The following is a 13,234-nucleotide window of genomic DNA, read 5'->3' on the forward strand; positions in this document are numbered from 1 at the left end:
GAAGAAGACGTTGAGTTAAGGAGTCTCCAGCGTCAGAACTTTAACAAAGATTTTCCATCACAATCGTTCCAGATTCTCCGGATCTTTTAACTTTTTTTTTTTTTTTATGTTGTAGCAGTGTGCTCGGGGATGCATTCGCAAATTGTGTAAAAGTTCATAGATGTGATATGTTAAAAATATGATACGTCGTTTGCTAATCCAAGGGAAGGACATTTTATTATAAACTTATGCTTCCATACGATAACAAAAACAAACAAACAAAGTAACAACAACAAAAACGATTTCTTGTTGCTAATGCTTAACTCTGCCTTACGTTTCAGAAGCCACAGAAAAAAAACTACAAAAGCGCTAAATGTAACAGGTTTAAATAACATCAAATAAAATGAACTGCATTATGTTACAAGATGTGAATACGTGTACTTTGTGCATTTTTTGATAAAAGATTTATTTAAAAAAAAAGTAGGTCACTTTACAATGTGTTGCTGTCTACTGTTTATTTTTTTAATAGTTTATTACATATTTCTCTTAATTGTTGCACTCCTCATTTCGTTGTACATTGTATAATCACAACAAATGCTTCTTGTTCTTCTAAGCAAAACAGAAATTCTATGCAAGTTCAGCGTGCACTGGATTTATTACCCACCGCCATTTCATGAACCCGCCGCTCACAGGGCTTCCAGTTGCTTGGAAGCAATGTTTGGTTTCTCCATCCCTGCACCACAAGGAGCAAAAAGGTCATGGGGCACACCTGCTCTGTGTGTGTGTGTGTGTGTGGAAGGAAGTGTTTAAGAAGCTGGTGGTGGGGAGGGTAATTAGAAAAACAAGAGTCACATGTTGAGTGTTTGTTCTTATGTTAAGCCTGCAGAGCAGAACTGCAAAAGATCTTTCATACAAAGAAAGAATGGGACCCATCGAAATGTTCAAGTCGACGGCTGTAAACAAGATTACAAACTTGCACCCCCTTAACTTAACTTTGTTGGTGAAGTTGTTCTTAAAAAATATTAAAGGAAAAATAAGAAAAGGAAAAAACAAGCCACTATTTAATATTTGGGTGTATGTTTTCAGGTCTGTGGGTGAGAGCTAAGAGCGAGAAAAGCGCAAAGTGCAAATAGGATGTGGTACGAAAACAAGCACGAGGTGCAGAATGTTTGTGCGCTTCTGCTCTCCACACTTCCGCTTGACCCCGACACCACAGGAAAGCCACACACGCGGCTGCAGGAGAGAGTAAACACAGCCGATAGGCTTCGACCAAAACAACAACTTGGGCTGTTTAGACCCGACTATGAGCGGGTAATTGCTTTGTAATCGGAACTCTATCCGGTTTTACAGAGAATAAAAGTTACACGAGTGAACCAAAATGAAAGTGTAAATAATAAGCTCACAACATGTCAAAACACCTAAAGGGCGTCTTGCAACCTGCACACTGCGGTTTCAGCGTTTATTTAGCACAATAAATGTGCCTTCCATCTGAACAAGGTCATGTTTTATAACATCGATCATTAATTATTCAGCTTTGGCTAGAAATATGACAATTCTAGCTGGTCGCTTTGTTTCATAGCAGCACCTGAACGAACAGCGCTTCCACTCATGTCTGCACTCAAACGCCGAAATACATCCATTTCATTTTTTATATCTCCTCATTTTCTTCTCACAATCATTTCCCCCAGCTCTCCTCTATCATACAACGACCAACCCCGAAACGTCCTCTGAGACACATCAGGGTATCAATTGCAGTGTTTTTAAACTGCTCCATCACATGTGTAATGCCATAAAAGGAACGCACTATCTGCCCTCTTCTGAAGATAGAGAGAGATAGAGAGAGATATAGAGAGAGAGAGGAAGAGAGAGTGAGGATGCCTCTCGCACTCACAATTTTCTTCACTTGGACTCCAGATTTGAACTCTGATTGATTGAAGCATCATTCTACGTATACTGAATCCAATACAAAGAGAATAAACGCATGCTGCTTTATTAATTTATTTCTAGAAACTCAACTTCTATATATATTTGTTTTTTTCATTTGAACATGCAATGTCCTCCATTTAGAACGGCAAACAAAGTAAAATAACCGACCTCATCTGCATTTCATACTTTCATGGTAAAACAACCATAGCTGTTTTTTTTATAAATGTTAAGAGAAACGGAACAAGCGTTTATAGCCGCTATGACGCGAGTAACGATTTGGGCAGATGTTGCACACTATCAAACGCTAACCACACATGATTCAAATAAAAACTTTGTTCTTGAAAGTTTGTAGATATGGGGTCTAACTTTCTATTTAGCTAAAAAGCATAGTTTTTTTTTTTTTTTTTTTACCTGAAGAAAGTGTTGTGTGTTGGTTAGGTCAAAGACCAGAGAGACTTGGCCTTGCATGTACATGCATAAGAAGGACACACTTGAACAAGATCACACTTATTTATTTTTAATTAAAATAATTAAAATATAAATGTACACAGAAGTTACATCCACACGATGAGGACAAACGAGGAAAAAAGTGAAAGAAAAAGAGAGAAACAAAGACGTCTGTCTTGCAGACGTGTCGTCGCAGTGGCTGTTGTGAAGAATGCCGCCCCGTGCTGCTGTCAAAACAAAGGCCGGGATGTTTTTCCTCGCTGCAGCTGTCTCATCCGCAGGGACTTAATGAATTTCTGGGAGAGACTGCTACAGGATCCTTTAAAACACCCCCACCGTCTCCCCCCCACCTTCCCCCCCACTGCCCCACTCCTTACTGCCCTCCGACCTCTATCTTGCTCTTCCTTCCGTTCCTTTTTGAAGCTGAGGAAAGTTCCCCAGGGTTAAGAGGGAGGAGTGAGTCTCCTATACTCCGACGACGGGACGCGTGTGTCAAACCGCCGGACCCTCAGCGCCTCTCGTCTCTTTGCTGCATCTGCTCCAGAATAACAGCTTGGTTGTCTAGACACTCTCTCAGCTTGTCCTCTGTCAGCGTGAGACGCTCTTCCAGTACAGCCACGGTCTGAAGCACAAGCGGTTGATGATAATTAGTGTCATACGGCAGTGACATCGAGTCAAGCCTTGGTCATTTGATACAGCTGCAGAATTTGAGCAGAAAATTCTAACATTGTGGTTCAACAAGCAATTCAAATAAACGCTCTTAAATTAGTTTTAATGCTAGCCTAGCGTTTATATCAGACAGGCATGTTATTCCTATTGTGTGTTCTTAAACAGTGAGTAAAGGTTAGTTGTGTTAAAGCTTTTAGCAGACGTTATATCAACAAGGTCTTGCATATTGAATATGTGATGTCTTGGTAATATTTCCAGACAGGCGACGGCATGTAGTTGTGCATCGTATTTTTTTAAAATTTCTCTACAAAAATAATAGATCGGCCTGTTGAGAGACAACTGGTTTATAAAAATGAAGTGATTATTAGACGATTTTGATAGCGGGTGATTGATCGGAGCACCCTTAATACTAATCTAAATCCATGTGTTCACACTTTTTATTGCGTTTTATTGTTACTTGTTGTTGTTATTGCGTATTGTATTGTTGTTGTTGTAAGATGATGATAATTTCCAAGATGACTGTTAGCAGTAATTACAAACAGCAGCTATAATAACGGAGAAGCATTAATGTTTATTTGTATTTGGTATCATGTGAAGCAAGAAATAAAAAAAATCATGAAACATCTAAAAATTGGTCACTACATTTCATTTTTGCCCTGTCTGATAGAGCTTTTACATATTCACTGTTGCATACTTTACTGAAAAGAACTTTTTCAGTAAACCGCTCTGCACTGCTCACCTGAGTCAGGATGTCCAGCTGTTGAACGATGTGCTCCAATGTGCTTCTTAACGCTGGAGAAGATTCAGAGTGCTCCTTCTGCAAGTCTGTGACCCTTGGCTGAAAAATCTCCTCTTCGCTGGCTTCCTCCTGGTGTTGCATGTGCGTAAAGGTGGATGGTAATCCTGCGCTGGTACTTGGACGCTCTCTGGGGCCAGTGATCCCACTTGCGTGACGACCTGCAGCCTAAACGACAGCAAAATAGAGAAATACAAGAAGGTAAGGAGATGGGGAACTGGGAAACCACTAAGCTGGTAATGATGTCAGAGTATCTGATCATTTTAACTGAAAAGGTTGATTTGACGGCTCATATTCCCCTCTCTGCCTCTCCCACAGGTTTCTTTGCCCTGTGAGACCTTCATGAAATCATAAATGCCCATGATTGGAGACGGCATGCTATCATCCAGAGATCAAGGGAATTTTACTCTCTTGACTCCCAAAGGGCTGCATCATTATTCAATCTCACAACCTTGAGACCACACAATGAATGCTTTTTCTGTTTGGACATATATTTCATAATATGTTTGTCCATCATTTGAGTGGACAGCTTAATTAACCTGAAACACGCAAACAAAGGACTTTTAGCACTAGCTTCCAGTGTCCCAGCACCTGTTGTCGTGGGAGGTTTTGAGGAAACGCTGCTGGTTTTTTAAGTGCGTGGGGCCTCTGACCCTGTGGGCCAAGCAGCACCAAGACACGGCTCATCAACAATATGGAGGACTCAAACGGACAGGAAAGAGGGGGATGTCCACACATTCCTGCTTTAATGCAGGAAGAAAATCGATTGCAGCTCCTTGCTTCCGGAGTCTCGTCCCGACTTCAAAGGCCAGCGGTGGAAAGACAGAAGGAGGGCCTGGGAGAGGAAGAGAGCTGTTTGAAAAGAGGAGGCGAACAAAGCAGCCAGTGTGTAGCCCAGTCAGCTCGAGGGTCCCTCCTGCAGCCGCAGGCCACATCTGGAAAACATCTGTTCTCCTCGTTTGTGAGCTCCTTGCTTTCCAGGCCTATCTGCCTCTTGTTTTTTTTTTTTTTTGGTTGTTGTTGATTCTTCCGCTCTACCTCATCAACTCAGGAAACTCAAGTGCAATGAGGCAGCTAACGTGGATTGCCTGGCTGCCGATCAAATGTCCATCAAGCAGGAACTCCTGACTAGGTCACTTATGATTGAGGAGTGAAAACTAGGACATGGGAACTTTCCGAATAGCCACGACCTGGAACAGTGGGTGACGACTGAAAAACTCCACTGCTCTGAGGCTCCAAGGAGATGCTTACCTTCAATAAGGAGGATAAAGTGTAACATGTGCTTACTGTGAAACGTGTGCAAATCTACCATCACTTCTTCTCAAGCCTCTGCTCATGCATACAAAGATGAAAACGCTTAAAGATGTTCAAGCTGTACTCTGCATAAATAAGCTCAAAAACTGCAAAGATCGTCGAATATCACTCTGTCTAGATGTGTTTCTCTTCTAGAAAGTTTGCAGAAATCTTTTTATCTTCTAAGGATGGCATTTGATGCCATTCTTTTGGTTATCATCATCACGGCTGAAACATACCTTACATACAGTGATTTGGCAAATTTGTACAAATCCACTCTAGCCTTTCAGTTTTACCTAGAGTCATTCAAGCAGTTCCATAACCAGTAGAGTGTAGTTATATAACAACAATAAAAAAAATAAAAAAAACCCTAAGCGCCATATCTAGTCAAGTGATGATACAATCCTGACAGAGTGTTAGGAGGGAGTGAAGTGGGCACAGGTGGGTCATTCCCTCTTGAATATAATAATTCAGCTCCGAGAACAGACCCATGGCCGTTATGTTGGCCGAGCTATAATTTATGTCAACAGGCTCGCGGGCTGCTAAACAGGTACTTGGTCTGCGCTGAGCCAATAGAAATATTTATGAGCTCCTTGAGCCCTACAGAAAAGCCCAGACAAGCCTTTGAAATATCACACAGCTCCTCCTGCTGTTACCCAGAAATGGAACGTTATGGGAGATCAGAGCGATCACATCTCCTAGCCCTGTTAATAAAACGAACACTCAGTCACATGGCTCTTCACCGCAGTATCCTCTTGTTGACATTACTGTGAAAAATGTGGCTGATTTAAAGCCTGCAAGTGAAACCAAAACCTCATGTTCACACTTTTCCACTAACAGACATGTATTTCACAATTCCAACTGATTCTTCAATGGCAAACTATAGATTTTTGATGCTCTTTTATTAAAAACAGAGCCTTTTTTGGCCAGGCAGTATATTAATACACTCGTTCTAATATAATAATAGCTCACTGAGACAAGGACTTGTCCAGCAAACATACTACAGTAAGTCCCCTATGTATCAACATTCTTGTTATGAACATTTAAAGATACCAACATGGGTTTACGCATGTTCAAACTCGCAAGTTGGATCACATGTCTGGCGTACATTGTCACATGTGTACAGCGTTTTTCCTCTGTACCTGGTTGTGTTGTAGTGTACTATATAGAGTACAGTAATGTGTCCAGAAGCAAGCGTAAAAGAAAGTAGTGGCGATGAAGCTGGAACTGCTAAGAAGCGCCAGGCAATAACGAGGGGGACAAAAGTGAAAATAATTGAGAGACTAGAGCTAGCTAAAGAAAAATGGCAGACATCACTTATTCTTTTAACATGAACTCGTTCAACCATCTGCACGATTCTAAAGAATCAGGACAAGATCATGGAACATGTTAGTTTTTCTACTGTGGAATGCCAGTTGTGTTAGTATCCTAGTATCTAGACAAAGTTTGTTGGACTTATAGACAGACTGGACTTGCGAGCGAGCTCTCGGGACGAAACTTTTTGCATTTAGGGGACGTACTGTAAAAAAAAATATATATTTTTTTTCCCTTAATTAAAAAAAAATCTATTAATTTGGCAATAATTTAAGGGAAAAGAGTCTCCACTGTCAGCCTCAGACTAAACTGTAACTTAAAAAAGGTTTTATTACAAGAGGTCTTGAAATGTCCTTTTCTTCAACTAGGCAACATGACAAGCTGCATTACTTTGTTGCATTAACTTTAAGAGAGGGGGAAAGAGAAGGTAGGCTTTTATTAACTAAGCACCAAAACAACTCTGAGCCAGTGAATAAACGACAGCCAATCACATGGCTGGGATAAGTATCAATTTACTAAGAAAACCTGTGTGGGAATGTACTCAAACGAAATAGATGTGCTGACAAAGTTGCTGATTTGCTGTGCATACAATATCTGATTAGACTTAGACTACAGCCAGCCATGTTTTTTTTTGTCTAGTTCCAAAATTAATAGGTAACTCTAATCTACTGGGATACATAACTCCCTTTTTAGTATTTCAAGATTTTGGATGCCACTTTTTTTTTTTTAGCTTTAAAAAATTGCAAAAAAAAATAAAAAAAGACTTTTTGATTATAAATCAATGTAACGTTTAATCATCATAAACTGAAAGGTCAATAGTTTGCTATTAAACAGCTGTGGAGGCAGAACAGGGAAACAGAGGAAGAGAGAAATACAGGAACCGATTCCCCCTTCAGTTCCATTCACTCCGAGACATTAAGCGATTAGGAGCGTATCGCCTCCCGTCTTGTGATGGAGACGAGAACATTTCCCTTGTCACAGGATGCCCTGTAATGGCATTAAAGTAAGCACTCCCAGTACAAGGAAGCCTTATTGAAATCAAAGGCAGCATTAGCTTTTGACCTGCTGCCCACTCCCTCATCCGCCGCCAAGTTCATTTCAGCCTTCAGCCACTCGCTCGCCGACTCTTTATCAGCTTCGGTGCAGATCAAAGTCCGATTTCCTCTGTGCGGAGTACCTGCTCGAGGGAGCCTAATGGAGTTTAAGCTCCTGTCTGGCTCCACTCACTCATTAGGTTTCATATTGGTGCGCATGAAGCATAAACCTCCTTCCTGTACTTCTCAAAATGGAGCGGGACGCATCTGAAGCCAAAAAAAAAGAAAAGAAAAAAAAAACTATTTTAGAAGGGTCAAATTATTGGCCTGCATCAAGCAAAGAAAACAACTAGGGAGATTTGAAATTGGCTTAAGAATTGCCCAATACATTTTTTAAATCTATAAGGATAGAGCTGAACTGTTAACATCGCTGAAGAAATGTGGGAATAGGGAAACAGAAGATAGGGGATGACTTAAACACTTGAAGTCGTATGGTAAAAAATGAACAGTAAAAATCAGAGCTATGTTTAATAGTGAGAGGAAAAGCATTTCCATATGCACACAATATGATGAGAACTTACAGGATTGTAACTAAACACACGCGTGTGTTCATGAGAAAACCATTAGTTAATGAGACTAAAAAGCTTAATTTTGCCACGAAGTATAAAGGCTGTACTTCGGAGCGATAGAAAAGGTCATGTGGTCTGATGAGTCCAGATGATGGGCATGTCAGGGTAAGAAGGGAAGCACATGAAGTGATGCACCCATCATACCTAGTGTACCTAGGCCTCTAGGGACAGTGTTATGATCTGGTGTTGCTTCAGTTGCTCAGGTCTAGACTCAGCAATGTTATGCGGCATTAAAATGAAGTCAGCTGACCACCTGAATGTACTGAATGACCAGGTTATCACATCCATGGAATTTTTCTTCCCGGATGGCACACGCCATATTCCAGGAGTGTGAAAGAGCGGTCCTGGAAGCATGAGGAATCATTTTCACACATGACTTGGACACATGTTGAGCGCTGTAGTCAAAGGTAAAGGCGATTGAACGAAATATTAGCGTGCTATTCCATCATGACTGCCTTCAAAAGATATGTGAACTGTCTCTGCCTTTGCTGAGTGAAGCAAGCGGAGATGACCGCAGATGCTGGCGGGTACAGCGGAAATGTGAAACCAGCACTTGTCAAGTTGAATGTAGGCCATTTCCTGCCAGGGGAAGTGAGACAGAGCCAGCTGAAGCTTCCTGAGACTGAAAAAAAGAGGCCCATGCCTCCTGGAATTATTTCAAGACCATGGAATTATAAAGTTCCCCTTGGTTTTTTTTCCCCCTAAATCAACACTGTTACATACATGCTGCAGAATTTGTATAAAACATGCTTTGTAAATGGACTTGAAACTCTCAGTTCTGATTGGTCAGGAATATTCACATTCTCTAACAGCAAGTCGGAGAGTAAAACAGCACCAAATCACAGCTTCATATTAATAAAAGCTTGTTCGAACTTATGTAGGTTAAATATGATAATAACTACCTTTTTCTTTTTGCTTCCTCTATCTTTGAACCAGATCCAGAGCAAACAAGGAACAAACAGACGTCTGCACATGCTGTAAAAAACTGCACTGCTTTATAATTAGCTTTATGGCTTACATATGATGTCATTCTACGACTGGGATTACTGTACTGCATGAAAATGTTACATAAATAAAAGTTGTTTTCTCGAGTTCATGCTCCAGTCTCTCTCCCTCTGGCCTGTATGTCAAGCTGCATTATTATCAGTTTCCTGCACCTAGTAAGAGACCAAGTCACAGGATATAACTCTCTTATGCAATCGAGCAAACTGCTTATCTGGGATCAGTCAGGAAACGCATGATAACAGACAGGAAACAGAAAGAGCAAAACAGGGCAGATAATGCACCAATATTAGCCTGGTGATTAGTGCTGAATGCCTTTCTGAATAAATGGGGGAGATTCCTCTAAGGAAATGGGTGAAGTGGGGGAAAAAAAAAAAGAACAGGCAAAGGCTTCATCTTGACAAAATTCCTATGTGAAGTGCAGTCTGTCACCAAGATCCCACTGAGAAGATGAGTCATCGGGCGAGAACGAGCAAGCCGGAGTGTGTGCACGCACGCACGCACACACACACACACACACACATCGCCCCAGATATTCAGTAAGCTGTTTGGGCTGGCTGTGATTATCTCAATCACAAGAAGATAAAGTACTGTACAGAATCAAAGCATCGCTAATGTTCTTCTCACGAACACGCGCTGTGGTTATCCTGATGATTTTATTTCCTCTTTTAACATTTCGCATCGTCTTGCAACCAGATGGACTTGCAAAACCGTGTGCATAAAATCCTGCCTGAATGACTCATAATCGTCGGTTAAGTCGTGATGAGAAGATGCAGCGCTGAATAACCCGCAGCCTAACATGCTTATTGTGTTTGCTGTTGAGACCTGGCTATTGTTTGGGTTCTGTAAGGAAACCCGTTTTGTTAGACAAAGCAAAACAAACCGACATTTCTGGCATTCGTCCGAGAAATTCGGCTCCTTATATAAAGACATTAGCGCAGATGAGTCACATCACGGTGGAGGTTAAGCCTCTCAACTTGCGCCGTATAAACTGGGATAACATGCTAGCCGGAGCACGCAGAGATGTTCATAACTTCGAAGGAAGAAGATACGTGGGAATGACTCATTACTGTGGAGCTGTGAAAAGAGAAGTAAAGTGAGAACGCTTCACACAGAGTGAATCCATAAAACAAACGTCTTCATTTTCGTGTATAAAAACCTTAAGCTCGTCTTTTGTATGATATGAAAGAATGAGAGGTATATGCGATTATGCGTAGACTACACGTGTGTGTTTTACGGACCAGTGGACCAGGTGAGCCCACACGGCAGATACAAATTAGCACTCGCTGTGAAGCTTGAGAACAGGAAGCCATTAGCGTGGCATTACGCGGCGGACGCGGGCCAGGAAATTAAATCCGCCTGTCTTCGAGAAACTAATGTCACTGTTCTGCCTGTGGGTAATGGATCGTTACTGGCTTCCGTTAAGAGCCTGAGAGGTGGACTGAGTATGGGGTTAGACAGACATGGAGAGACTGGAGGAAAGATAGATAAAAGGAGAGAGTCTGTGAGAGAGAAAGAGAGAGAGAGAGAGAGAGAGAGAGTCAGAGATAGAGACACAGCCAGGAGTCGATTCAGAAAACATGAACTGCTCATGTATAATGTTCTAGAGTAAAAAGCACACAGTGTTCCTGCTGAATTGGTTCACTGGTTGAAAATAAAAAAAAAGAGTGAACGTGAAAACTAAAAAAGCATGCTCTGTGGTTTGGAATATTTACAATTATATAAAAAGTCAGTGTTCTATTTTTTTATGTAAAGTGGACTACTTCTTTTAGTGCTGTATTTTAGCTAAAGGTTGAAATTTTCTTTTTCCAACTAGGAAAAACAAAAGGACACAGCCCCTCAATACTTCAATAAGAAACTTAGGATGTTTTTTCCTTTTTTAAGTTTCGATACCTTAACTGGACCCAGTATTCCTGTACCTTTTCTGATATCTCAAGAGTTTTTGCAAACGACATATCCCACACCGTGTAGCCTGAGCCAGATGAAATCTCTAGGCGTGGAAGGTAATCTGATGTCAGTTTACTGTTTAACCCGGTGATCTAATAATTAACGCCAGGGTCAACAGCATGCCGTGACTCAGGCGGCTCTGTTATCTGCTGCAGATAATACAGCCCACGGACACCTCATTCAGCTGTGTTTGAACAGTCCTGTACATCCGGTGTGCTCTTTACGCCACATACGCTCATATCCACCTCCCTTATGCTTTCAGGCAAGCAATAAAAAGTGTGACATAACAAAATGACTTATAACCATTACTGATAAATTATGTCTATATCAAGCATAAGCTTATATGAGGGGATGGTAATGCTCTTATGAAGGTACAACTCGAAAAGTAAAAAGTACTGCACTTTCATTAGGACAGAGAACAGTAAAAGAGCATTGTGTTTAGAGGTGGGAGGTAACTGAGTACAGGTACTGTGTTACTGTACTTAAGTACATATTTCATGTATCAGTATTTTACTTGAACGGTTTATTAGAGGATATGTTTTACTTTTATTCTGCTCAAACTTTTTTTCTCAAGTACACATGAAAATGGAGGTCTTCCATTCAAAAGCACAGGATTTGTGTACTTTGGCCACTTCTGAGTGGGCAATAGATACTTATATGAATTTATAGCATAGAGTTTTAGTAAGTATAAATAGTCATATCATTTGCAGTACTTATTAGTAATACTACATAGTATTAGCAGTAGTACTAGTGGATTAGCATTAGTAGTAGTTAAAGTCAAAGTCAGACTCAACTTTGTCAATTCTGCTACATGTACACTGAATACATATAGAGAATTAAAATTACATAAAAAAAAAACACTTAAATAACAAACTTAAACTACAACAGTGTTAAGACAACTGAGTAACTGTATTGCAAAAAAGGACAGTTAAAATCTCAGAAAACCGATATGGTGCAAAACGGAACAGTGCAATAAGAGTAGTGCAAATGTGCTTATTTTAGTTGTTTAAAGTGACAATTTAAAAACAGTATAAAACAGTGTACAAAACAATATTTTAAAAAAGTTGTTGTAAGTAGCAACAGTAAAATTGGCTTTACTAGAACTAATACTATTAGCGTAAGCAGTGGCAGTATTATTAATAGGAGGAAGAGAAGGAGTAATGCTATTTATGGTAGGGATAGTATTATTAGAAGTGACCGTTGTAGTAGTGGTCGTATTAGCATTAGTAGTCATGGTAGTAGTTGTAGCAATATTAGTAGTAGTGGTAGCATCTAGAATTTTTAATCAACATTAGCGATAAGTACATTTATGGTATTGATAGTATTAACATTAGTAGTGACAGCAGAAGTAGTAGCAGCAATAGGAGTGGTCGGGTAGTTCAATTCAATTTTATTTGTATAGCGCTTTTAACAATTGCCATTGTCGCAAAGCAGCTTTACATAATTAAAAGAATTATTTAAGTTAGTACTGTCATTTGTAGTAGTAGTAGTAGCAGCAGCAGCAATAGAGGTAGGTAGTAATAGCATGAGCAGTGGCATTAGTAAAAAGTAGTGGTAGGGGTAGAATTAGCATAAAGAGTTACAGTCGGAGCAGCAGTAGTATTGGTAGTTGTAGGCAAAGTATCTATTATTATTAGTAGTAGTAGTAGTAGTAGTAGCGTAGTAATAAGATTTGCAGTCAGTAGTAGTAATAATAATAATAATAATGGTATTAGTATTAGTATTATTATTAGGAGTGATACAGGTAGTATTAGCATTAGTAGTGACAGTACCATTATTAGTAGGTGTAGTATTATGAAGAGAAATAATAGTAATTGCAGTAAGATCAGTGGTAGCGGTAGCATTAGTAGCAGTAGTAGTAGCATTAGTAGTGGTAGGGGTAGGATTAGCATTACCAGTGGTAGGGTTAAGCATTACTAGTGGTAAAGTTAGCATTTGTAGTAGTAGTAGGGGTAGGTTTAGCATTAGTAGTAGTAGCACAGAAACTGTTTTTTTTTTAGGTCACACAGCTCAAGAATGAGCTGTAACTATGCTAACTTTGAGATTTATTTAAACCCAGGCTTTTTAGAGAAGTGCAGCTACAGGTGTATGGATGAACAAAACAAATCTGGTGCAATACAGCATCACTGTGAAATAGCTGCAATGTACAGCGCTAATGCTGCGTCTATTTCTATTTCTATCTGAACTGTGATAGAAAG

The 13,234-nt window shown here is 40.1% G+C and overlaps 1 protein-coding gene across 3 annotated transcripts in view; it reads right to left on the reverse strand.

Moving 5' to 3' along the window:
• Positions 1-2,401: 2,401 nt before the first annotated feature.
• poc1b (POC1 centriolar protein B) overlaps positions 2,402-13,234 on the reverse strand; it is a 41,382-nt gene continuing 30,549 nt past the window's right edge. For 2 of the 3 annotated variants that reach the window (XM_053505103.1, XM_053505104.1), the window contains exons 11-12: positions 3,761-3,985; positions 2,402-2,974 (exon numbers count right to left, since the gene is read on the reverse strand). In XM_053505103.1, coding sequence (XP_053361078.1) covers positions 2,861-2,974; positions 3,761-3,985 — 339 coding nt within the window. In that variant the 3' untranslated portion in view covers positions 2,402-2,860. Of the gene's footprint in view, positions 2,975-3,760; positions 3,986-7,220; positions 7,726-13,234 lie in introns of those variants that run through there. The other variant, XM_053505105.1, reaches the window with a different exon arrangement.

This window comes from Clarias gariepinus, chromosome 10 (assembly GCF_024256425.1).
Source record: "Clarias gariepinus isolate MV-2021 ecotype Netherlands chromosome 10, CGAR_prim_01v2, whole genome shotgun sequence".
In the NCBI taxonomy this organism is placed as follows: Eukaryota; Metazoa; Chordata; class Actinopteri; order Siluriformes; family Clariidae; genus Clarias; species Clarias gariepinus.